We start from the raw sequence: 25,401 nt of genomic DNA on the forward strand, positions 1-25,401 counted from the left end.
ACAGATGGCGTTGCGCAGTGCACACTTGATTTTATCGGATACTTGGTTGTGCAGGGAAGGCACGGCTCTCTTGGAGAAGTAGTGGCGGCTGGGAACAACATACTGTGGGACAGCAAGCGACATGAGCTGTTTGAAGCTGTCTGTGTCCACCAGCCTAAATGACAGCATTTCATAGGCCAGTAGTTTAGAAATGCTGGCATTCAGGGCCAGGGATCGAGGGTGGCTAGGTGGGAATTTACGCTTTCTATCAAATGTTTGTGAGATGGAGAGCTGAACGCTGGCGTGTGACATGGTTGAGACGCTTGGTGACGGAGGTGGTGGTGGTGGTGTTGGTGGTACATCCCCTGTTTGCTGGGCGGCAGGTGCCAACGTTCCTCCAGAGGCGGAGGAAGAGGCCGAGGCGGCAGCAGCAGAATAGGCCGAGGCGGCAGCAGCAGAAGAGGTAGCAGGGGGAGCCTGAGTGACTTCCTTGGTTTTAAGGTGTTTACTCCACTGCAGTTCATGCTTTGCATGCAGGTGCCTGGTCATGCAGGTTGTGCTCAGGTTCAGAACGTTAATGCCTCGCTTCAGGCTCTGATGGCACAGCGTGCAAACCACTCGGGTCTTGTCGTCAGCACATTGTTTGAAGAAGTGCCATGCCAGGGAACTCCTTGAAGCTGCCTTTGGGGTGCTCGGTCCCAGATGGCGGCGGTCAGTAGCAGGCGGAGTCTCTTGGCGGCGGGTGTTCTGCTTTTGCCCACTGCTCCCTCTTTTGCTACGCTGTTGGCGCGGTCTCACCACTGCCTCTTCCTCCGAACTGTGAAAGTCAGTGGCACGACCTTCATTCCATGTGGGGTCTAGGACCTCATCGTCCCCTGCATCGTCTTCCACCCAGTCTTGATCCCTGACCTCCTGTTCAGTCTGCACACTGCAGAAAGACGCAGCAGTTGGCACCTGTGTTTCGTCATCATCAGAGACATGCTGAGGTGGTATTCCCATGTCCTCATCATCAGGAAACATAAGTGGTTGTGCGTCACTGCATTCTATGTCTTTCACCGCTGGGGAAGGGCTAGGTGGATGCCCTTGGGAAACCCTGCCAGCGGAGTCTTCAAACAGCGTAAGAGACTGCTGCATAACTTGAGGCTGAGACAGTTTCCCTGGTATGCATGGGGGTGATGTGACAGACTGATGGGGTTGGTTTTCAGGCGCCATCTGTGCGCTTTCTGCAGAAGACTGGGTGGGAGATAATGTGAACGTGCTGGATCCACTGTCGGCCACCCAATTGACTAATGCCTGTACCTGCTCAGGCCTTACCATCCTTAGAACGGCATTGGGCCCCACCATATATCGCTGTAAATTCTGGCGGCTACTGGGACCTGAGGTAGTTGGTACACTAGGACGTGTGGATGTGGCAGAACGGCCACGTCCTCTCCCAGCACCAGAGGGTCCACTAACACCACCACGACCATGTCCACGTCCGCGTCCCTTACTAGATGTTTTTCTCATTGTTATGGTTCACCACAACAACAAATATATTATTTGGCCCAATGTATTGTATTCAAATTCAGCGGGATATAAATTTGAGGCCTAGTATTTAGGCGCTGGGTGACCGGTATGGATTTAGTGACAGAATTAGACTTGGAAATGCACAGAAGCGTGTGTGTGTGAAGTTATTCTGAATGACCCAATGTGCACCTTGAATATTATATACCCTTTTAGGGATAGATTTCAAATAGCTCTGATATAGCAGAAACCACTAAATTATGAAATTGCTAAATTGGGAATTGTATTTCAACCCAGAACAAAAAATGTGCTTTGACGGACACTAAATAACTTTCCCAGCCACAACAGGACAGCGTTAACGAGAGATTTAGCAGGATATAAATTTGAGGCCTAGTATTTAGGCGCTGGGTGACCGGTATGGATTTAGTGACAGAATTAGACTTGGAAATGCACAGAAGCGTGTGTGTGTGAAATTATTCTGAATGACCCAATGTGCACCTTGAATATTATATACCCTTTTAGGGATAGATTTCAAATAGCTCTGATATAGCAGAAACCACTAAATTATGAAATTGCTAAATTGGGAATTGTATTTCAACCCAGAACAAAAAATGTGCTTTGACGGACACTAAATAACTTTCCCAGCCACAACAGGACAGCGTTAACGAGAGATTTAGCAGGATATAAATTTGAGGCCTAGTATTTAGGCGCTGGGTGACAGGTATGGGTTTAGTGACAGAATTAGACTTGGAAATACACAGTAGCGGGTGTGTGTGAAGTTATTCTGAATGACCCAATGTGCACCTTGAATATTATATACCCTTTTAGGGATAGATTTCAAATAGCTCTGATATAGCAGAAACCACTAAATTATGAAATTGCTAAATTGGGAATTGTATTTCAACCCAGAACAAGAAATGTGCTTGAACGGACACTAAATAACTCGCCCAGCTACAGCACTAAGGACAGATTTAGCTGGATATAAATTTGAGGCCTAGTATTTAGGCGCTGGGTGACAGGTATGGGTTTAGTGACAGAATTAGACTTGGAAATGCACAGTAGCGGGTGTGTGAAGTTATTCTGAATGTCCCTATGTGCACCTTCAATATGATCTACCCTTTTAGGGATAGATTTCAAATAGCTCTGATATAGCAGAAACCACTAAATTATGAAATTGCTAAATTGGGAATTGTATTTCAACCCAGAACAAGAAATGTGCTTGAACGGACACTAAATAACTCGCCCAGCTACAGCACTAAGGACAGATTTAGCTGGATATAAATTTGAGGCCTAGTATTTAGGCGCTGGGTGACAGGTATGGGTTTAGTGACAGAATTAGACTTGGAAATGCACAGTAGCGGGTGTGTGAAGTTATTCTGAATGTCCCTATGTGCACCTTCAATATGATCTACCCTTTTAGGGATAGATTTCAAATAGCTCTGATATAGCAGAAACCACTAAATTATGAAATTGCTAAATTGGGAATTGTATTTCAACCCAGAACAAAAAATGTGCTTTGACGGACACTAAATAACTTTCCCAGCCACAACAGGACAGCGTTAACGAGAGATTTAGCAGGATATAAATTTGAGGCCTAGTATTTAGGCGCTGGGTGACCGGTATGGATTTAGTGACAGAATTAGACTTGGAAATGCACAGAAGCGTGTGTGTGTGAAATTATTCTGAATGACCCAATGTGCACCTTGAATATTATATACCCTTTTAGGGATAGATTTCAAATAGCTCTGATATAGCAGAAACCACTAAATTATGAAATTGCTAAATTGGGAATTGTATTTCAACCCAGAACAAAAAATGTGCTTTGACGGACACTAAATAACTTTCCCAGCCACAACAGGACAGCGTTAACGAGAGATTTAGCAGGATATAAATTTGAGGCCTAGTATTTAGGCGCTGGGTGACAGGTATGGGTTTAGTGACAGAATTAGACTTGGAAATACACAGTAGCGGGTGTGTGTGAAGTTATTCTGAATGACCCAATGTGCACCTTGAATATTATATACCCTTTTAGGGATAGATTTCAAATAGCTCTGATATAGCAGAAACCACTAAATTATGAAATTGCTAAATTGGGAATTGTATTTCAACCCAGAACAAGAAATGTGCTTGAACGGACACTAAATAACTCGCCCAGCTACAGCACTAAGGACAGATTTAGCTGGATATAAATTTGAGGCCTAGTATTTAGGCGCTGGGTGACAGGTATGGGTTTAGTGACAGAATTAGACTTGGAAATGCACAGTAGCGGGTGTGTGAAGTTATTCTGAATGTCCCTATGTGCACCTTCAATATGATCTACCCTTTTAGGGATAGATTTCAAATAGCTCTGATATAGCAGAAACCACTAAATTATGAAATTGCTAAATTGGGAATTGTATTTCAACCCAGAACAAGAAATGTGCTTGAACGGACACTAAATAACTCGCCCAGCTACAGCACTAAGGACAGATTTAGCTGGATATAAATTTGAGGCCTAGTATTTAGGCGCTGGGTGACAGGTATGGGTTTAGTGACAGAATTAGACTTGGAAATGCACAGTAGCGGGTGTGTGAAGTTATTCTGAATGTCCCTATGTGCACCTTCAATATGATCTACCCTTTTAGGGATAGATTTCAAATAGCTCTGATATAGCAGAAACCACTAAATTATGAAATTGCTAAATTGGGAATTGTATTTCAACCCAGAACAAGAAATGTGCTTGAACGGACACTAAATAACTCGCCCAGCTACAGCACTAACGACAGATTTAGCTGGATATGAATTTGAGGCCTAGTATTTAGGCGCTGGGTGACAGGTATGGGTTTAGTGACAGAATTAGACTTGGAAATGCACAGTAGCGGGTGTGTGAAGTTATTCTGAATGACCCTATGTGCACCTTGAATATTATATACCCTTTTAGGGATAGATTTCAAATAGCTCTGATACAGCAGAAACCACTAAATTTTTAAATTGCTAAATTGGGAATTGTATTTCAACCCAGAACAAAAAATGTGCTTTGACGGACACTAAATAACTTTCCCAGCCACAACAGGACAGCGGTAACGAGAGATTAAGCGGGATATAAATTTGAGGGCTATTATTTAGGCGCTGGGTGACCGGTATGCATTTAGTGACAGAATTAGACTGGGATATGGCCAAAAAATAACCACACTATTGCTGGTTAAATGCACTTGGTGATGGGCGCAGCTTGCCCCTGATGTAGTATATGGCCAAAAAATGAACAGACTATTGCTGGTTAAATGCACTTGGTGTCACAGCTTGACCAACCACACTACTGAGGGTTAAATGCACTTGGTGACGGGCACAGCTTGCCCCTGATGTAGTATATGGCCAAAAAATGAACAGACTATTGCTGGTTAAATGCACTTGGTGACGGGCGCAGCTTGCCCCTGATTTAGTATATGGCCAAAAAATGAACAGACTATTGTTGGTTAAATGCACTTGGTGTGATAGCTTGACCAACCACACTACTGAGGGTTAAATGCACTTGGTGACGGGCGCAGCTTGCCCCTGATGTAGTATATGGCCAAAAAATAAACAGACTATTGCTGGTTAAATGCACTTGGTGACGGGCGCAGCTTGCCCCTGATTTAGTATATGGCCAAAAAATGAACAGACTATTGCTGGTTAAATGCACTTGGTGTGATAGCTTGACCAACCACACTACTGAGGGTTAAATGCACTTGGTGACGGGCGCAGCTTGCCCCTGATGTAGTATATGGCCAAAAAATAAACAGACTATTGCTGGTTAAATGCACTTGGTGTGACAGCTTCACCCTGATGTAGGCTTTAGCCAAAAAACAAACGCACCATTGAGGGTTAAATGCACTTGGTGACAGGCGCAGCTTGCCCCTGATGTAGTATATGGCCAAAAAATAAACAGACTATTGCTGGTTAAATGCACTTGGTGTGACAGCTTCACCCTGATGTAGGCTTTAGCCAAAAAACAACCACACCATTGAGGGTTAAATGCACTTGGTCGCAGCTTGTGCTGGCGCACCACAAGACACAAAATGGCCGCCGATCACCCCAGAAAAATGTGACTGACAAACGGTCTGGGCAGCCTAAAAACAGTGAGCAATTGAGGATCAGCAGCTCAATGATCCACAGCTGCAGATCGATCAGTTAATCAAGTCCTTTGGAGGAGTTAATCTGCCTAATCTCGCCCTACTGTCGCAGCCGCAACCTCTCCCTACGCTAATCAGAGCAGAGTGACGGGCGGCGCTATGTGACTCCAGCTTAAATAGAGGCTGGGTCACATGGTGCTCTGGCCAATCACAGCCATGCCAATAGTAGGCATGGCTGTGATGGCCTCTTGGGGCAAGTAGTATGACGCTTGTTGATTGGCTGCTTTGCAGCCTTTCAAAAAGCGCCAAGAAAGCGTCACAAAAGCGCGAAGAAAGCGACGAACACCGAACCCGAACCCGGACTTTTACGAAAATGTCCGGGTTCGGGTCCGTGTCACGGACACCCCAAAATTCGGTACGAACCCGAACTATACATATATGGCGGCCATTTTCAAGTCGGCCATTTTGAATCCAACTTTTGTTTTTTCAATAGGAAGAGGGTCATGTGACACATCAAACTTATTGGGAATTTCACAAGAAAAACAATTGCGCTGCAGGAGAAGATTCTTTTAGGTGTTCTTTTTTCTTTCTTGTATTCGTAAAAACTTCAGTTAAACGGACCACATTCAATCAATATTCAATCAATTCTCAACTGAACTCGGGTTTTTAGACTCCGTGTGGTTCTGCCCACATCCTTTTTCCTTACCAATTTATGTAGCGGACTGTCTACCCACATTGTTCTACGATTTGCAGCGCCTGAGGGGACTAATTTCCTATACATGAGATTTTACTTTTTTATTGGACAAGAAAAACAATGGTGTGCTTGGTTTTAACTTAACTTTATTCTTTCATGATTTATTTACAAGTTTCTGACCACTTATAAAATGTGTTCAATGTGCTGCCCATTGTGTTGGATTGTCAATGCAAACACATCAAACAATTCCCAATAAGTTTCATGTGTCACATGAACCTCTTCCTATTGAAAAAACAAAAGTTGGATTTAAAATGGCCGACTTCAAAATGGCCACCATGGTAACCACCCATCTTGAAAAGTTTCCCCACTCACATATACTAATGTGCCACAAACAGGAAAGTTAATATCACCAACCATTACCATTTTATTAAGGTGTATCCATATAAATGGCCCACCCTGTATAATATAGCATTCTTCTGTTTGACTATTTAGTGTCAGAGTTGTCAGGGTAGTTGCCTTTGATCAAAAAGTTAAGACACATATCTGTTAGTGGAGTCTCATATTGTCTTATTTACCAAATTAATCTTTTTCTGGGTATCAGTTCTACAAGTTCAATAATCTCCCTTGACCCTTGGGTGTCCCAGGTTGCACGGTGTATCAGAAGATGCTGCTGTGCTACCGCATATGTTTATACTACAATTAAAATGCATTGCAATATATGTAGCTTGACTAAAATGATATATATTAAGATGAAAAATAATCTATGACTTTAATTTCGAATTTACATATAATCTCTGAATTTATTTTTACAGTCTCTCAGTGTAGCATTCGATGCATGAATGGAGGAACATGTGTTGAGGATCATTGTCGCTGTCAAAAGGGGTATATTGGAGCTCATTGTGGACAACGTAAGTATTGTAAATCATATGTGTTTTCTTCTTAATGGATATTCAGTAAGCCTAATATTAGCTACCATTTTTAACCTGTTGAATACATGTTGAGCACAATGGAAGTCAATGGGAGAACCCGAGCTTAAACCAGGCACCCCCCACTCTGAAGAGGGGAGGGTGTCGGGACTCTAGTTTGGCTTAGGAGTCCCTGCTCTGACTCCATATATAGCTATGTCCATATATGAAGTCAGTGCTTGGGGACATCCAGTGTATTTAAATCTAATTTAGCCTCTATTTCAGAAAAGTTTCTGGTGGGATTCAAACTCACAACCTTCTACATTACAATAATCTTATCCACTACACTATTGAGCTGCATGGCCAATTGCTAAAAAAAAATATGAAATATGATACTTCTGCTATATAGGAATACTTACTACTAGTAAGTATTTCTATACAGCAGAAGTCTCATATTTTTATTTTATTTTATTTTTTTAGTAACTGGCCATGCAGCTCTATAGTGTAGTATTTAACATTCTTGGCTATCATGTAGAAGGTTGTGAGTTCGAATCCCACCAGAAACTTTTCAGAAATAGAGGCTAAATTAAATTTAAATACACTGACTCGAGCATTGCACACGAGCACACTCGATATTCGGCCAAACACCGCGATGTGCTAAGCATCAAACTAATGTTCGGTCGAGCATGCTCGATCAACATTAGTGATAACATTATACAATACAAGTCATTGAAATAAATAACACTAGAGATGAGCAAACCAGTTCTAAACTATTCAAATTCATCCTGAATTTTATAAAGATTTGGGTCAAATCAAAATTTTTGTCAATTCCATTTGGGTGAATTTATCAAAATGGTGTTAGCCATTTTTCAGATCAGAAGACAGGAAAGATTAAGAATAGGGATGAGCGGACCCGTGGGTGAACTGGCACCCGAACCCCATTAAAGTCAATAGGGACCCGTACTTTGGACCACTAAAATGGCTGCAAAATAGTAAGGGCTAGAGGGCTGCAAAAGGAAGCAAAATGGGGGGTAAGAGCAGGCCAATTGCCATGCAAACAAATGTGGATAGGGAAATAACTTAAATGACTTAAAATAACATAGAATGGAAAAAAAATATAATCTTGAACTAGGAGGCAGAGGTCAAAGTTCTTTTTTCATTTATTTATTTTTTATAAATTTGGGAAAGTCCCAAAACATTGGGAAATGGAAAAGAGAATGCAAAGAGAAAGTTGGAGTATAACAATGGCTGGGTGCAGCCGGTATACTTGTCTATACAGCACAAGGTACGGATGAGTCCTGTGGATCCATGCCTGGTTCATTTTAACCCCTTAAGGACCCTGCCGTATTTCACCTTAAGGACCAGGCCATTTTTTGCACTTTTTTGACTCTGAGATTGAGTCAAAACATTTTTTCTTATTTATTTAAAAAATTCCAAATTTACAAAAAATTTGCACATTTTCATATTTCAGTTTCTCTACTTTTATAATAGATAGTAATACGTCCAAAATAGTTATTACTTTACATTCCCCATATGCCTACTTCATGTTTGGATCATTTTCTGAATGCCATTTTAATTTTTGGGGATGTTAGAAGGCTTAGAAGTTTAGAAGCAAATCTTTGAAAATTTCCAAAACCCACTTTTTAAGGACCAGTTCAGGTCTGAAGTCACTTTGTGAGGCTTACATAATATAAACCACCAAAAAATGACCCCATTTTAGAAACTACACCCTCAAGGTATTTAAAACTGATTTTACAAACTTTATTAACCCTTCAGGTGTTCCACAATAATTAATGGAAAATAGAGATCAAATTTCAGAATTTCATTTTTTTTTTATAGATTTTCCATTTTAATCAATTTTTTCCACTAACAAAGCAAGGGTTAACAGCCAAACAAAACTCAATATTTATTGCCCTGATTCTGTAGTTTACAGAAAAAACCCATATGTGGTTGTAAACTGCTGTACAGGCACACAGCATTGCTCAGAAGGAAAGGAATGCCATATGGTTTTTGGAAGGCAGATTTTGATGGACTGGTTTTTTGACACCATGTCCCATTTGAAGCCCCCCCGATGCACCCCTAGAGTAGAAACTCCCCAAAAAGTGACCCCATTTTGGAAGCTACGGGATAAGGTGGCAGTTTTGGGGTACATATGATTTTTGGTTGCTCTATATTACACTTTTTGTGAGACAAAGTAACAAAAATAGCTGTTTTGGCACCATTTTTATTTGTTGTTATTTACAATGTTCATCTGACAGGTTAGATAACATGTTATTCTTATAGAGTAGGATGTTACGGATGCAACAATACCAAATATGACTTTTTTTGGTTGTTTATTTCAGTTTTACATAATAAAGCATTTTTGGAAGAAAAATGATTTTTTAGTGTCCCCACATTTTTAAAGCCGATTATTTTATTTTATGGGCAATTGTCTTGTGTAGGGGCTAATTTTGTTTTAGGGATGAGACGACGGTTTATTTGTTGCTATTTTAGGGTGTATATGACTTTTTGATCGCTTGCTATTAAACTTTTTGTGATGTGAGGTGACCAAAAAATGGCTTTTTTGCACTGTTTTAATTTTTTTACGGTGTTTACTTGAGGGTTTAGCTTATGTGATATTTTTAAAGAGCAGGTTCTTACGGACGTGGCGATACCTAATATGTCTACTTTTTTATTTATGTAAGTTTTACACAATAATATTTTTGAAACAAAAAAAATCCTGTTTTAGTGTCTCCATATTCTCATAACCATAGTTTTTTCAGGTTTTGGGCGATTGTCTTAGGTAGGGTATCATTTTTGTGGGATGAGGTGACGGTTAGTTTGGCACCATTTTGGGGTGCATATGACTCTTTGATTGCTTGCTATTACACTTTTTGAGATGTAAGGTGACAGTAAATGGCTTTTTTTACACAGTTTTTTAATTATTATTTTTTTACGGTGTTCACCTGAGACATTAGGTGATGTGGTATTTTTATAGAGCAGGTTGTTACGGATGCGGCAATACCCAATATGTATACTTTTTTTATATACTTAAGTTTTACACAATAACAGCATTTTTGAAACCCAAAAAATCATGTTTTAGTGTCTCAATAGTCTGAGAGCCATAGTTTCTTTATTTTTTGGGAGATTGTCTGGTGATGGTTAGATTGGTACTATTTTGAGGCGCATACGTCTTTTTGATTGCTTGGTGTTGCACTTTTAGTGATGTAAGATGACCCAAAAAATGTTTTTTTAGCACAGTTTTTATTTTATTTTTTGACAGTGTTTATTTGAGGGGTTAGGTCATGTGATATTTTTATAGAGCCGATCAATACGGATGTGGCAATACCTAATATGTCTACTTTTCTTTTTTTTCCCTATTTGTAACAATTTTTTAAAAACTTTATTTTGGGAAAAGGTGTAGTACTCGAAACAGCGCAACATGGCACACACGTCCCGCATGGAGGCCCACCCGTTGGTGGTGAAGTGGTCCAGTTCTACAGAGCGACTTACCCGTGCATACTGCAGCTAAAACTCCACTACCACCTGCTGCTTCTTGCACTGTCTCTCCAGCATGTGCAAGGTGGAGTTCCACCTTGTTGGGTACGTTGCATATGATGCGAGTAGCAGCAGGGTGAGAACGCCCAAAGCGCACACAGATGGCCCGCACTTTCTGCAGCAGCTCTGACATATTGTGGTAATTTTTCAAAAACCCCTGTACCACCAAATTCAGCACATGCGCCAAACAAAGGATGCACGTCATACCGGCTAGGCCCAGAGCTGCAACGAGATTTTGCCCGTTATCGCACACTACTAGGCCGGGCTTAGGTCTCAGTGGCACCAACCACTCATCGATCTGTTGTTTCATGCCTGTCCACAGATCCTGCGTGGTGTGGGTTTTTTCCCCCAAACAGATGAGTTTCAAAACAGCCTGCTATGGTTCCCTATGGCTGTGCTGAAGTTGATGGTGCAGGTGTTACGCTGAATGGATGAGGAGGCGGTAGAGGAGGAAGTGGAGTAGGAGGAGGAGGCAACGAGAAACGTCCTGCAATCCTCGGTGGCGGAAGGATATGCACCAGACTGCTATTCGCCTCAGGCCCAGCAGCCACTGTATTTACCCAGTGTGTAGTTAGGGAGATATAACGTCCCTGCCCATGCTTACTGGTCCACATATCGGTGGTTATGTGGACCTTGCCACAGATAGCGTGCACACCTGATTTTGTCCGCCACCTGGTTGTGCAGGACAGGCATGGCTCACCTGGAAAAGTAATGGCAGCTGGGAACCACGTACTGTGGGACAGCCACCGCCTTAAGGTTTTTAAAAGTCTCCATCTCCACCAGACGGAATGACAGCATTTCAAAGGCCAGGAATTTTGAAATGCTGGCATTCAGGGCCCTGGATCGCTGGTGGGTAGGGGGGTACTTCCTCTTTCTCTCCCGTTTTTTGGGGATGGACAGCTGAACGCTTCCATGGGACAGTGTGGCGATGCGTGGTGGAGGAGGTGGTGTTGCTGCCACATCCTCTGTTTGTGGGGTGGCAGGTGCCACTGTTACTCCAGAAGGGGAGGAAGAGGCCAATAGTAGAGCAGAAAAGGAAGCAGTGGTAGCCTGAGATCTTTTGTGGTTTTTGAGGTGTGTTCTCCTCTGCAGCTCGTGCTTTGCAGATGGTGCATTTATGCCTCGCTTCACGCTCTGATTGCACAGCATGCAAACCACTTGCGTCTTGTCGTCAGCACATTGTCTGAAGAACTGCCTTCCTAGGGAACTACTTGGAGCTGGCTTTCGTGTTCTCAGTCCCCGGGTGTGGTGGGCAGTAGCAGGCATACTGGCTAGGGGACGGCCACTCTGCTATTGCACCGTGCTCCCTCTTTTGCTGTGCGGCTGGCGCTGTGTGACCACCACCTCCTCCTCCGAACTGCTCACATCACTCACATGACCTTGATTCCATGTGGGGTCCAGGACCTCATCATCCTCCACATCATCTTCCACCCACTCTTCACCCCTGACCTCCTTGCTGTTCTGCACACTGCAGAAAGCAGCAGCAGTTGGCACCTGTGTTTCCTCATCATCAGAGACGTGCTTTGGTGGTCCTCCCATTTCCATATCCTAAAACTTAAGTGGTTGGGCATCAGTGTACTAAATCTCTTCCACTTCTGGGGCAGGGCTAGGTGGATGGCCCATGGAAACCCTGCCAGCAGAGTCATTTAAAAGCATAAGAGACTGCTGCATGACTTGGGGCTCAGACTGCTTGGCTGATTTGCAAGCTTTATTAAATGCCTGAACACCAAACTCGAACCTGAACTTTTGCTGTAAAGTTCAGGTCAGGGTATCCCAACTTGCAAAGTTTGGTATGGACCCAACTTTACAGTTCGGGTTTGCTCAACACTAATTAAGAAGGATTGCATGACCCTAGGCAGTGTGTGTGTATACACACCAGCAGGTACTTGCCACCAAAAAGGTAAACAATTTTCAGACCATAAAAAATACTGCAGTGCAGATTGTTTTTATAGGTGATATTTGTTACCACTAACAGCCATGTGTTTCCTCATAGTCACAGTGTTTCTGTCACTAATTAGGATTACTAAAGCAAGCCTGGCATTAAAATGTTTTAAATTAGTTACCTACAGTCCAAGGAATATCATCCACAACTTTTCAGGGCAGTTGGTTTTGATTTACTTTATGTAATTTATTCAGACGCAAATTGGATCGCTCAATTTATTCAGCTAAATCAAATCCAGATTAAATTTCGAGAAATTTTCTCTTCCCTAGTCATCACCTTCATTCATGTCTCATTCAGTAAAGTAATAAATGTGAGTGCCTCCCTCTTCCTTTAAAAATACTTTTCATGCCAGAATAGAATTTTAAAAAATTTGTTCATCTCTACTGAGGATTAGAGTTGAGCGAACCCGAACTGTAAAGTGCAGGTTCATACTGAACTTTAGGGTTTTCGGCACCCGAACCCGAACATTTACGTAAAAGTTCGGGTTCGGTGTTTGGCGATTTTTATGGCGCTTTTTGAAAGGCTGCAAAAGGCCATCACAGCCATGCCTACTATTGGCATGGCTATGATTGGCCAACTGCAGCATGTGACCCAGCCTCTATTTAAGCGGGAGTCACGTAGCGCCGCCCGTCACTCTGCTCGGATTAGTGTAAGGAGAGGCCGCAGCTGCTGTGACGGAGAGATCAGGGAGAAATCTGATCAAGAACTGGTTTATGTACTCGATCTACAAAAAAAGTGTTTTGTGGGTGCAGTGCACAATTTTTTAAAGCCTGCCCTGAGCGAACTACTGCTGAAAACAAACTTTTTTTGTCTTCAGTTAGTCAATAACGATACATCATCGGCAGCTATTTTATGCAATGATAGTGCACCAGCATAGGCTATCTGCAAGTCCAGAAATACAGCTTTGGCATACTGGGGTGAAAAAAGCCTCTGATATAGTGCACATCTGGGATTAGACAAGCATAAGTGACTGTCACATTTAGGACAGAAATACAGCTTTTTGGTTAGGGTGAAAAAGCCCTCTAATATACTGCACATCTGTGATTACACATGCATAAGTCACTGTCGCATTTAGGACAGAAATACAGCTTTTTGGTTAGGGTGAAAAAACCCTCTAATATACTGCACATCTGTGATTACACATGCATAAGTAACTGTCACATTTAGGCCATAAATACGGCTTTGGCATACAGGGGTGAAAAAAACCCTCTAATATAGTGCACATCTGTGATTATACATGCATAAGTCACTGTCACATTTAGGACAGAAATACAGCTTTTTGGTTACTGGGGTGAAAAAACCCACTAATATACTGCACATCTGTGATTACACACGTGCATAAGTCACTGTCACATTTTGGACAGAAATACAGATTTTTGGTAAGGGTGAAAAAACCCTCTAATATACTGCACATCTGTGTTACACGTGCATAAGTCACTGTCACATTTAGGCCATAAATACGGCTTTGGCATACTGGGGTGAAAAAACCCTCTAATATACTGCACATCTGAGATAAGACATACATAAGTGAGTGTCACATTTAGACCACAAATACAGCTGTCATATAGAGTTTAAAAAAAAGTGCAATACCCTACATCAGGGTTTATATTGGCGGTTAATTATTTTTAACATACTTAACCACTTTTTACTTTGCTTTGTGAACGCTAACTATGAGGCAAACATCTAATAAGGGACACGGTCATGGTTGTGGTGGTGGTGTTGGTGGAGCCTCTGGTGCAGTGAGAGGACGTGGCCATTCTGCCACAGCTACACGGCCTACTGAACCTACTACCTCAGGTCCCAGTAGCTGCCAGAATCTACAGCGATATTTTGTCGGGCCTAATGCCGTTCTAAGGATGGTAAGGCCTGAGCAAGTACAGGCGCTAGTCAATTGGGTGGCCGACAGTAGATACAGCACGTTCCCATTATCTCCCACCCAGTCTTCTGCAGAAAGCGCACAGGTGGCGCCTGAAACCCATGCCCATCAGTCTGTCACATCACCCCCGTGCATATCGGGGAACCTGTCTGAGCCTCAAGTCATGCAGCAGTCACGTAAGCTGTTTGAAGACTCTGCTGGCAGGGTTTCCCAAGGGCATCCACCTAGCTCTTCCCCAGGGGTGGAGGACATAGAATGCACTGACGCACAACCACTTATGTTTCCTAATGAGGACATGGGAATACCACCTCAGCACATCTCTGATGATGACGAAACACAGGTTCCAACTGCTGCGTCTTTCTGCAGTGTGCAGACCGAAAAGGAGGTCAGGGAGGAAGACTCGGTGGAAGACAATGCAGGGGACGATGAAGTCCTAGACCCCACATGGAATGAAGGTTGTGCCACTGACTTTCAGAGTTCGGAGGGAGAGGCAGTGGTGAGACCGAGCCAACAGCGTAGCAAAAGCGGGAGCAGGGTGCAAAAGCAGAGCAGCCGTCACCAAAACAGTTCACCTGCTACTGGCCACCGTCAACAGGGACCGAGCACACCAAAGGCAGCTTCAAGGAGTTCCCTGGCATGGCACTTCTTCACACAATGTGCTGACGACAAGACGCCAGTGGTTTGCACGCTGTGCCATCAGAACCTGAAGCGAGGCATTAACGTTCTGAACCTTAGCACAACCTGCATGACCAGGCATCTACATGCGAGACACGGGCTGCACTGGAGTAAGCACCTTCAAAACCAAGAAAAGGCTCAGGCCCCTCCTGCTCCCTCTTCTGCTGCTGCCTCGGCCTCTTCCTCCGCCTCTGGAGGAACGTTGGCACCTGTCGCCCAGCAAACAGAGGATGTGCCACCAACAACACCACCTCTGTCACCAAGCATCCCCACCATGTCACACGGAAGCGTTCAGCTCTACATCTCACAAACCTTTGAGAGAAAGCGTAATATCCAACTTAGCCACTCTCGATCCCTTGCCCTGAATTCTAGCATTTATAAACTGCTGGCCTTTGAAATGCTGTCATTCAGGCTGGTGGAGACGGACAGCTTCAAACAGCTCATGTCGCTTGCTGTCCCACAGTACGCCATTCCCAGCCGCCACTACTTCTCCAGGAGAGCTGTGTCCTCCATGCACAACCAAGTATCGGATAAAATCAAGTGTGTACTGCGCAACGCCATCTGTGGCAAGGTCCACCTAACCACAGACACGTGGACCAGTAAGCACAGTCAGGGATGCTATATCTCCCTAACTGCACACTGGGTAAATGTAGTGGCGGCTGGGCCCCAGGCGGAGAGCTGTTTGGCGCACGTCCTTCCGCCGCCAAGGATCGCAGGGCATCATTCTTTGCCTCCTGTTGCCTCCTCTTCCTACTCAGCTTTCTCCTCCTCTTCTACCACCTCCTCATCCGATCAGCGATAGACCTTCACCACCAACTTCAGCACAGCAGGGGTAAACGTCAGCAGGCCATTCTGAAACTGATGTGTTTGGGGGACAGGCCCCACACCGCGCAGGAGTTGTGGCAGGGTATAGAACAACAGACCGACGAGTGGTTGCTGCCAGTGAGCCTCAAGCCTGGCCTGGTGGTGTGCTATAATGGGCGAAATCTCGTTGCAGCTCTGGGACTAGCCGGTTTGACACACATCCCTTGCCTGGCGTATGTGCTGAATTTGGTGGTACAGAAATTCATTCACAACTACCCCGACATGTCTGAGCTGCTGCATAAAGTGCGGGCCGTCTGTGCACGCCTCCGGCGTTCTCATCCTGCCGCTGCTCGGCTGTCTGCTCTACAGTGTAACTTCGGCCTTCCCGCTCACCGCCTCATATGCGACGTGCCCACCAGGTGGAAATCCACCTTGCACATGCTGGAGAGACTGTGCGAGCAGCAGCAGGCCATAGTGGAGTTTCAGCTGCAGCACGCACGGGTGAGTCGCACTGCGGAACAGCACCACTTCACCACCAATGACTGGGCCTCCATGCGAGACCTGTGTGCCCTGTTGCGCTGTTTCGAGTACTCCACCAACATGGCCAGTGGCGATAACGCCGTTATCAGCGTTACAATACCACTTCTATGTCTCCTTGAGAAAACACTTAGGGCGATGATGGAAGAGGATGTGGCCCAGGACGAGGAAGAGGAAGAGGGGTCATCTCTAACACTTTCAGGCCTGTCTTTTAGAAGTGGCTCAGAAAGAGGATTTTTGCAACAGCAGAGGCCAGGTACAAACTTGGCCAGCCAGGGCCCACTACTGGACGAGGAGGAGGATGAGGAGGAGGATGGGGATGAAACATGTTCACATCGGGGTTGCATCCAACGCAGCTCGGGCCCATCACTAGTGCGTGGCTGGGGGAGGACGCAGATGATATGCCTCCCACAGAGGACAGCTTGTCCTTACCTCTGGGCAGCCTGGCACACATGAGCAACTACATGCTGCAGTGCCTGCGCAACGACTGCAGAGTTGCCCACATTTCAACGTGTGCTGACTACTGGGTGGCCACCCTGCTGGATCCCCATTACAAAGACAATGTGCCGTCCTTAATTCCCTCACTGGAGCGTGATCGGAAGATGCGCGACTACAGGTGCACGCTGGTAGACGCACTCCTGAGAGCATTCCCGACTGACGCCGGGGGACAAGTGGAAGCACAAGGCGAAGGCAGGGGAGGAGGAAGAGGTCGCCAACACAGCTGTGTCAGCGCCAGCACCTCAGAAGGCAGGGTTAGCATGGTCGACATGTGGAAAAGCTTTGTCACCTCGCCACAACAACTGGCCCCAACTGCTGATATGGAGAGTGTTAGCAGGAGGCAGCATTTGAACAACATGGTGGAACAGTACCTGTGCACATGACTACACGTACTGACTGATGGTTCTGCCCCATTCAACTTCTGGGTCTCCAAATTGTCCACATGGCCAGAGTTTGCCCTGTATGCCTTGGAGGTGCTGGCCTGCCCTTCAGCCAGTGTACTCTCTGAACGTGTATTTAGCACGGCAGGAGGCGTCATTACAGACAGACGCAGCTGCCTATCCACAGCCAACGTGGACAAGCTCACGTTCAGCTTGTCTGTACCTTGTGCAGAATAGACATTTATACCACCATCAAACATACATTCTTGTACTCAAGTCAAGTGCAATGATTTTTTGTTTTATTTTTATTTTATTTGTCCCAATATTTTGGGGGCTACCTATCCCAATAAAAAAATAAATAAACATTGTTGGCTACATGTTCCTCCTCCATTGCTTCCTCCACCTACAACACCACATTCACCGCCTCCTCAACCTCCGACTCCATATCCACCTCCTTCTCTGAGTTGCAGGTTAATAATTTGTAATTTTTAGTTATTTTATTTCATTTTAAGTTATTTCCCTATCCACATTTGTTTGCAGATCAGTTGCCATGCTCTTAAGCACATTGTACTGCCTTTTACATCCCTCTAGCCTTTTCAAGGACAATTTTAGAGCCATTTTAATTTTAAAAAGTGCCAATTTTAGTGCCCTAAATTGAAAAAAAATTTATTTTCAATTGTCGGGTGACATTTTACAATTTTTGGCGTAAACAAACCCCTGCTGTGCCTGGGTGACAGGGGCCTAAATCTCTTAAAATCCTCTGCTCTATTGCTGGGTGACATAAACTCCCTTTTGCCGTAAATGAACCCCTGCTCTGCATTGCTGACAGGGGCCTAAATCTCTCAAAATCCTCTGTTCTGTTGCTGGGTGACATGAACCCCCTTTTGTTGTGAATGAACCCCTGCTCTGCATTGCTGACAGGGGCGTAAATCTCTCAAAATCCTCTGTTCTATTGCTGGGTGACATGAAGCCCCTTTTGCCGTGAATGAACCCCTGCTCTGCATTGCTGACAGGGGCCTAAATCTCTCAAAATCCTCTGTTGTATTGCTGGGTGACATGAACCCCCTTTTTCCGTGAATGAACCCCTGCTGTGCCTGGGTGATAGGGGCCTAAATCTCTCAAAATCCTCTGTTCTATTGCTGGGTGACATGAAGCCCCTTTTGCCGTGAATGAACCCCTGCTCTGCATTGCTGACAGGGGCCTAAATCTCTCAAAATCCTCTGTTGTTTTGCTGGGTGACATGAACCCCCTTTTTCCGTGAATGAACCCCTGCTGTGCCTGGGTGATAGGGGCCTAAATCTCTCAAAATCCTCTGTTCTATTGCTGGGTGACATGAAGCCCCTTTTGCCGTGAATGAACCCCTGCTCTGCATTGCTGACAGAGGCCTAAATCTCTCAAAATCCTCTGTTGTATTGCTGGGTGACATGAACCCCCTTTTGCTGTGAATGAACCCCTGCTGTGCCTGGGTGACAGGGGCCTAAATTTCTCAAAATCCTCTGTTCTATTGCTGGGTGACATAAACTCCTTGTTGCCGTGAATGAACCCCTACTCTGCATTGCTGACAGAGGCCTAAATCTCTCAAAATACTCTGTTGTATTGCTGGGTGACATGAACCCCCTTTTGCCGTGAATGAACTCCTGCTCTGCATTGCTGACAGGGAACAAAATTTAGTGAAAACATCTGTTACTGATCAGAAGATGCGCGACTACAAGCGCACGCTGATGATAGCATTCCCACCTGAGAGCGGGGGCACAGTGGAAGCACAAGGCGAAGGCAGAGGAGGAGGAAGAGGTCGCCAACGCAGCTGGGGCACCACCAGCACCTGAGAAGGCAGGGTTAGCATGGCCCAAATCTGGAAAAGCTTTTTCAGTCTTGGAGGTGCTGACCTGCCCTGCAGCCAGTGTATAGTGTGAACGTGTGTTTAGCACGGCAGAGAGCATTATCACAGGCCGCAGCCAATGTTGACATGCTGACGTTTATTAAAATGAACCAGGCATGGATCCCACAGGACTTGTCCGTACCTTGTGCAGAATAGACATTTATATCAGCCTCAACCATTTATTCTTGTACTCAAGTGCACTTATTCTTTGTTTTATTTTGTTATATGTCCCAATTTAAAAATAAAATATAACACAAATCAGTGTTGGCTACCTATTCCTTCTTCACCGCCGCTTCCACCTACACTGCCACATCAACCTACACCGCCACATCCACCCATCCACCGCCTCCTGAACCTCCTACTCCTAGATCCAGATTGTTATTTTTAATTTTTCTATGTTTTATGTTATTTTAAGTCATTTCTCTATCCACATTTGTTTGCAGAACAGTTGTCATGCTCTTACGCACATTTTGATGCCTTTTGCAGCCCTCTAGCCCTTTCCAGGACTATTTTAGAGCCTATTTAGTGCCCAAAAGTTCGGGTCCCCATTGACTTCAATGGGGTTCGGGTTCGGGGTCAAGTTCGGGTCCCGAACCCGAACTTTTTTTTTCAAGTTCGACCGAACCTGCCGAACCCGAACATCCAGGTGTCCGCTCAACTCTACTGAGGATCCTTCCGGGTATAATTACATCTTTATAATAGTCCCGAATAAGGATGAGCGAAGTGAGCTTTGGATCCTAGTTCTGAAGTCACTTCACTCAAAATTCGGATTAATGCTGTATGGAGATCTGTCTCCGTACAACATTAAAATGTACGGCCTCCAATGAGCTGAAGTCAGTTATTTACGAAGTCTCGTGAGACTTCGGTGAATAACTTCGGTATTTGATTTTTAAACTGGAAAACCATTTTAAAAATTGGATCTGAACTCTGCTTCGGATCTGAGGAAACTGACTTCGGCTCATCGGAGGCCGTACATTTTAATTCTGTACAGAGATGGATCTCCGTACAGCATTAATCCAACGTTTTGAATGAAGCAACTTTGGAAGCGCCCTTCGCTCATCCATTGTCACAAAGCCACAGTAAATGAAAGTGTCTATTTGTTTTTTTTTTTGCTACTTTTTTGCCTTTAAGCCACAATCATTGTCTATCTCTCAGACATCTAAGCAGATTCCTTTACTCTTGTGTGTGGTTCATAGCCAAGCATTTGATGTCTTACAGCCCCAGTGTAGGGAGTAAGAGATAAAACGGCTCCTTCAATAACAAAAGCTCCAAACATACAGCTGCAGGAGAGGTCACAGCCTTTCTCATATTTTCACATGTTCCCATTACTGTATACTGCATATGTGTGAAACTGGGCTCGATGCTGAGATTTTTAGCGAAGGACTTAAAGTGCTCAGAGTGTGGATAGCTAAGTATAAATACCACTGACAACTGAAAAGCTTTAAAAATATATCTGACATACAGTTTTATGGAAATGTATGCATGGCTGTATAGTACAAAAACACAATGCTATTAAATAAAAACAACATTATTAAAGTGCAATATATTTAACCATATACAATATACCTGTCCTGAATGGGTCAGATTTAGCTGGCTATTATATCAGTAAGCTCCTCACCAGAATCCTGATACCGACATAAATGTAATAGGACAAGGATTTCTAATCATGGAATAGAAGAACAGTCACTTCTGCTGGTGACACGTCCTCTTTAGGCTTCATGTAAGCAAGAATAATTGTGGTCCATATCGAACAGATTCTAAATACGGTCTATCTTTTAATTTGAGACCCCTTCAAAATATAATGAAAGATCGAACCTGGATACTCTAGAGCAGAGGTTAAAAGGACACATTGTCTGATTATACCCAAGGATTATTTATGTCATTCCTTTTATGTTATGTCTACGATATATGTAATAAATATCTGACAGGGAAGTGTTACACTATTGATAAAGGGGCATGGCTTTGAGGGAAATTGGCAAGGTCTATTATACAATATTTAGTATCAAAATTGAGCCACAATTCTTATGTAAAATTCTGTCTCAGGGTAAGCCAACCAATAGTATAGAGCGAGTGAAAAGTATGTGTCCCTGCACCACATTTATCATTCAGACTGAGCCAAGGTCATAAATCTGGTGCAGGTCTAGACAGCCTGTCTTTTACATTGTCTACAGGACTAATCTCCAAACTGTGGATCTTCAGCTGATAACTACAACTCCCATAATGCCCTTATAGCTGGGAAAAATTGGTCTACATGATTAGTAAATTTGCCCCGCTATGTCTTAACTAATTCAAGATTTAATTGTAGAGATGAATGATACATGGATTCAAAAACACCAAAAAGACAAAACCAGTCATGGTCGGCAATAGACATAACACAGTAACAGTTTTCCTGTATCGCTCATTTAAAGGGATACTTCCATCAAATGTTTTATAAAAAAAAATATGGGTGGATGGTTTCTCGATATGAATTTTTAAAGTCAGTCCATGTATACTACTTAATGTGCTGGCTGTTTAATTTCAACCTAGCTTGGACTCACTCCAACAGAGATATTCCCCTTTAGTTAGCCTCACTCATTATACTAATTAATACAATGCTCTTCTTTAGGCATGTTTATCTAGGTCTATAAAAAGAACAATAGAGCTCAATTTGACATCTACTATTATTATCTGGATTACCCTTCAGATAACATCTTCCCCTTACAGCATCAGTAAACTGACAATAGATTACCTATCTATATCGGAGGTCTTATGATAAAGGCTACTTTCACCTCTGCATTTTCAATTCTGCTATTGAGATCCGTCATAGGAAGTAAACGCTTCAGTTTTGTCCCCATTCATTGTCAATGAGGACAAAACTGAACTGAATGAAACGGAGTGCACCAGAATGCATTCCGTTCCGTTTGGTTGTATTCCCATCATGGACAGAATAACGCTGCAAGCGTCCCCATTGACTTTCAATGGTGTTGAAATTTAATGCTGATAATGACCAGAAGTTTTTGGATTTATGCTTATTTTTATACAAATATATTTCCATAGCTGTCTGTGAAAACAGTTGCCAGAACGGAGGTCGTTGCATTGGACCCAATCGATGTGCCTGTGTTTATGGATTTACTGGTCCTCTGTGTGAAAGAGGTAAGTGAACATATTTTACTGCTTAAATTATTTAGTATGAATTTTGGAAGCCATTGTTTGATTTAGATTTTTTTATTGGTTGTCTTACCCAAATACATAGTTGTGCTGAATCCTGCAGAGTCAGAGCTGCCCAAAGAGTTACTTTCCATTCTGGCCAATAGATAATAAGGAATCTCAAGTGGACAACCTATCTTCCTCTATGATGTCTTTATATTCTATTAGGGTTTTCTTAATAGGACAACTCGTTTCACATGTACTTTTTGTTACATAAAATTTAGTTTTATCTCTTTATTTTCTTTATTACTACAATAAATTTGCAAATGGATACCAATAGTTTTTGATATTTCATGATAATTTGCACTGAAAAATTTGTTTTATTGATCTGTGAAAGAAACTAGAGATGAGCGAATCAAAGTTGACAAAGTGGAATTTGATCTGAATTTCCAGAAAAATTTGATTTGCACTTAATCCAAATTTCCTCACGCTTCATGGTAAAGAATCACATTTTTTTGTTAAAATGACTGCTGCAAGTGTTAGGACATGGAGCAAGTAACTCTGGGAACGAGGGATCACCCACAATGCCATGCATGCAGCCAATCAGCAGCCAGTCAGCCCTGTGATGTCACAGCCCTATAAATAGCGTCAAACATTTTGGATTCAGCCATTTTCCAGTGTACTTAGTCCAGGGAGAGACGTCAGCAGGCGCTAGGGACAGTACCAGAAAAGACTTCAGGGAAGTTCAGGGAAAGGATAGGGAGGTATCATTCCACAGTATTGAAGCAGAACAGGGTTCAGTAGGGGAGTTTACAGCCTGGGTAATAGGAACAATCCTATTACACCTTGCTGCACTGACTGCAAATCCAAATTGGCATTATACAGCTCTGTAATTCCAGCAAACCGTTCTTGTTATTGGGGGGCAGGTGTTGTTTGATACAGCCATTAACAGGGTTTATAACAAGGAAATATTTATACGTCTTATTTGCCCTTGTGCGGTTCCAAAAATAGAAGTTGTAGTACAGTTATTTCTAATTATTGCAGACACATTTCAAACTGTACACAGTGCAATTCTACCCCAGATAAGGATGTATAGATTTAGGCAAGGATGCAAGTTATGGCCCCTTCTCTCACTATCGGTCTCAAATCTCTTCCTGAAAAATCTAGGGCAGCCAATAGTACTTTTATAATAATAGCTGTAGATCCACTGTGGGATACAGGGTTTTAGAGATACGACTGGCCAAGTCATGTCCAGATGTGAAGGATTTCTTAACTGTGTCCCTCACAGCAGCAAGGTCTAAGCAACTTTTGGTAGCAGGTTACCTTACTGACTCCAAAGCTCAGCCATGCAGTTTCTAAGTTCTCTAGTTCTATCCTTTGTTTTTCTTCTTCTTGCTTTCTGTAGATCATGCAAAGATCATTGAGGCTCTGTAGCATGAAGCCTAAGAAAAAGGAGAATAGGCTACCACTTCCTTCCTCTCTGAACTCCAGTCTAGACTGAGTAACAGTTAGCAATGGATCCTGGATCATCACTCAACCTCCTGCAAAGGTTGAGCCAGGATTGTTAACTCTGGCTGTGCTATCCATACATGGCTATTCAGGGTACAATACATAGCAATACAATACATTAAATAAACCATTTGCAAATACAGTACCCCTACGCATAGACAGGGGTACAACAGAGATAGGACTAGAACACCAGTCAAAGACTTTCCTTAGCAATTTAGAGTGTTGCAAAGAAGACTCATTAGACTATTTTAAATCTGTTTAACATCCCTGTCCCTACACTATATTAAAAATAAACTGAAACAACAGTAACACTTTACAAGGAGTCTGTCCCCAGGAAATTCACCTTATTACCCAGGCACAATGCATTGTAGTGCTAGCTCAGCTTAATATAAAGTTAGCTGGCTTCATTCTGGACAGAGGAAATGGAGAAAAAAATCACCTAATGGCGCCAAACTGCTAACAGATAGTGCCTATAAGGAATCATAGACTGGTAGAAGAAATGTATAAAATTAGGGAGTGGAGGTGTAAAAATGTATACGATTGAGTAAAGGGCTATATTATCTCTATGGTAAAAATCTTATGTCAATAAGTGCCCCTTACCAATAAATAGTAGGATAATCAGTATTCGGTATCCATATGGTAAAGCTATCTACCATCCGGTTCTATTATCCGGTCTATAGTAGCATATGTAGAAGCAATAAAAAGTACTTAAAAAAACGTAAAAGGCAGGTGAAATACACCACACTCACTTCACCAAGGAGGGGTACTGTGGGATAAAGCTCAAGACACCCACAACAACCTCCTCCCTCGCCTGGCTCGCTCGTAGAGTTACTGGAAGATACGGCAGTCCAACGCTCTGTACTTCTGGTATAATCCTTTAATAAGATCAGTCAGGTATAGCTAAACGCGTTTCGGGGGATAATAAAACCCCTTCTTCAGGAGCAAGGTTCAGTAGAGATATTAATAGAATAAAAAAATAAAATTAAATATCTGTTAATATCTCTACTGAACCTACCAGACAAATCCGCACCTAAAGCAGGTGTGAAAGTAGCCTTAGGTGTTATTAGTGGTTCATGTTTTTCAGTCTTCCATATGAAATGTGTTTGGCAATGAACATATGAAAATACTTCTATGATATATAGACAGTCAACGTTCTTCCCAAAAATATATTTTGAGATAATGGCAGTCTTTAAAAGGAATCTGTTGGGTGACTTTTGCTGTGCTGTCTGACAGCAGGATATGATAGAAGGAGAGAAGCTGAGTTATTTGATATACAAGTTTATATGATTTGGAGCAGGATATCTAGGTAAAAAGCAGGGTAAATTCTGGCAGGACTCCTAGGAGAGACGGTGAGAGTCCTGATTAATCTGACCACACTGGACGATCGTCTGCTTTCCCTGTATCACTGCATGTATAGAGAAGGCGGTCAGTGTGTGGGGGTAGTGTAATCAGGACTCTCACCATGTCTA

General features: G+C 43.2%; 1 protein-coding gene across 1 annotated transcript in view; it reads left to right on the plus strand.

Annotated features, from left to right (window-relative positions):
* FBN2 (fibrillin 2) overlaps positions 1–25,401 on the plus strand; it is a 340,887-nt gene that overhangs the window by 79,634 nt on the left and 235,852 nt on the right. Inside the window, exons 4-5 of the mRNA XM_044275860.1 lie at positions 7,077–7,172; positions 22,334–22,429. Of these exons, the coding sequence (XP_044131795.1) occupies positions 7,077–7,172; positions 22,334–22,429 (192 nt within the window). The remainder of the gene's footprint in view (positions 1–7,076; positions 7,173–22,333; positions 22,430–25,401) is intronic.

Source organism: Bufo gargarizans, chromosome 1 (assembly GCF_014858855.1).
Source record: "Bufo gargarizans isolate SCDJY-AF-19 chromosome 1, ASM1485885v1, whole genome shotgun sequence".
NCBI classification, from domain to species: domain Eukaryota; kingdom Metazoa; phylum Chordata; class Amphibia; order Anura; family Bufonidae; genus Bufo; species Bufo gargarizans.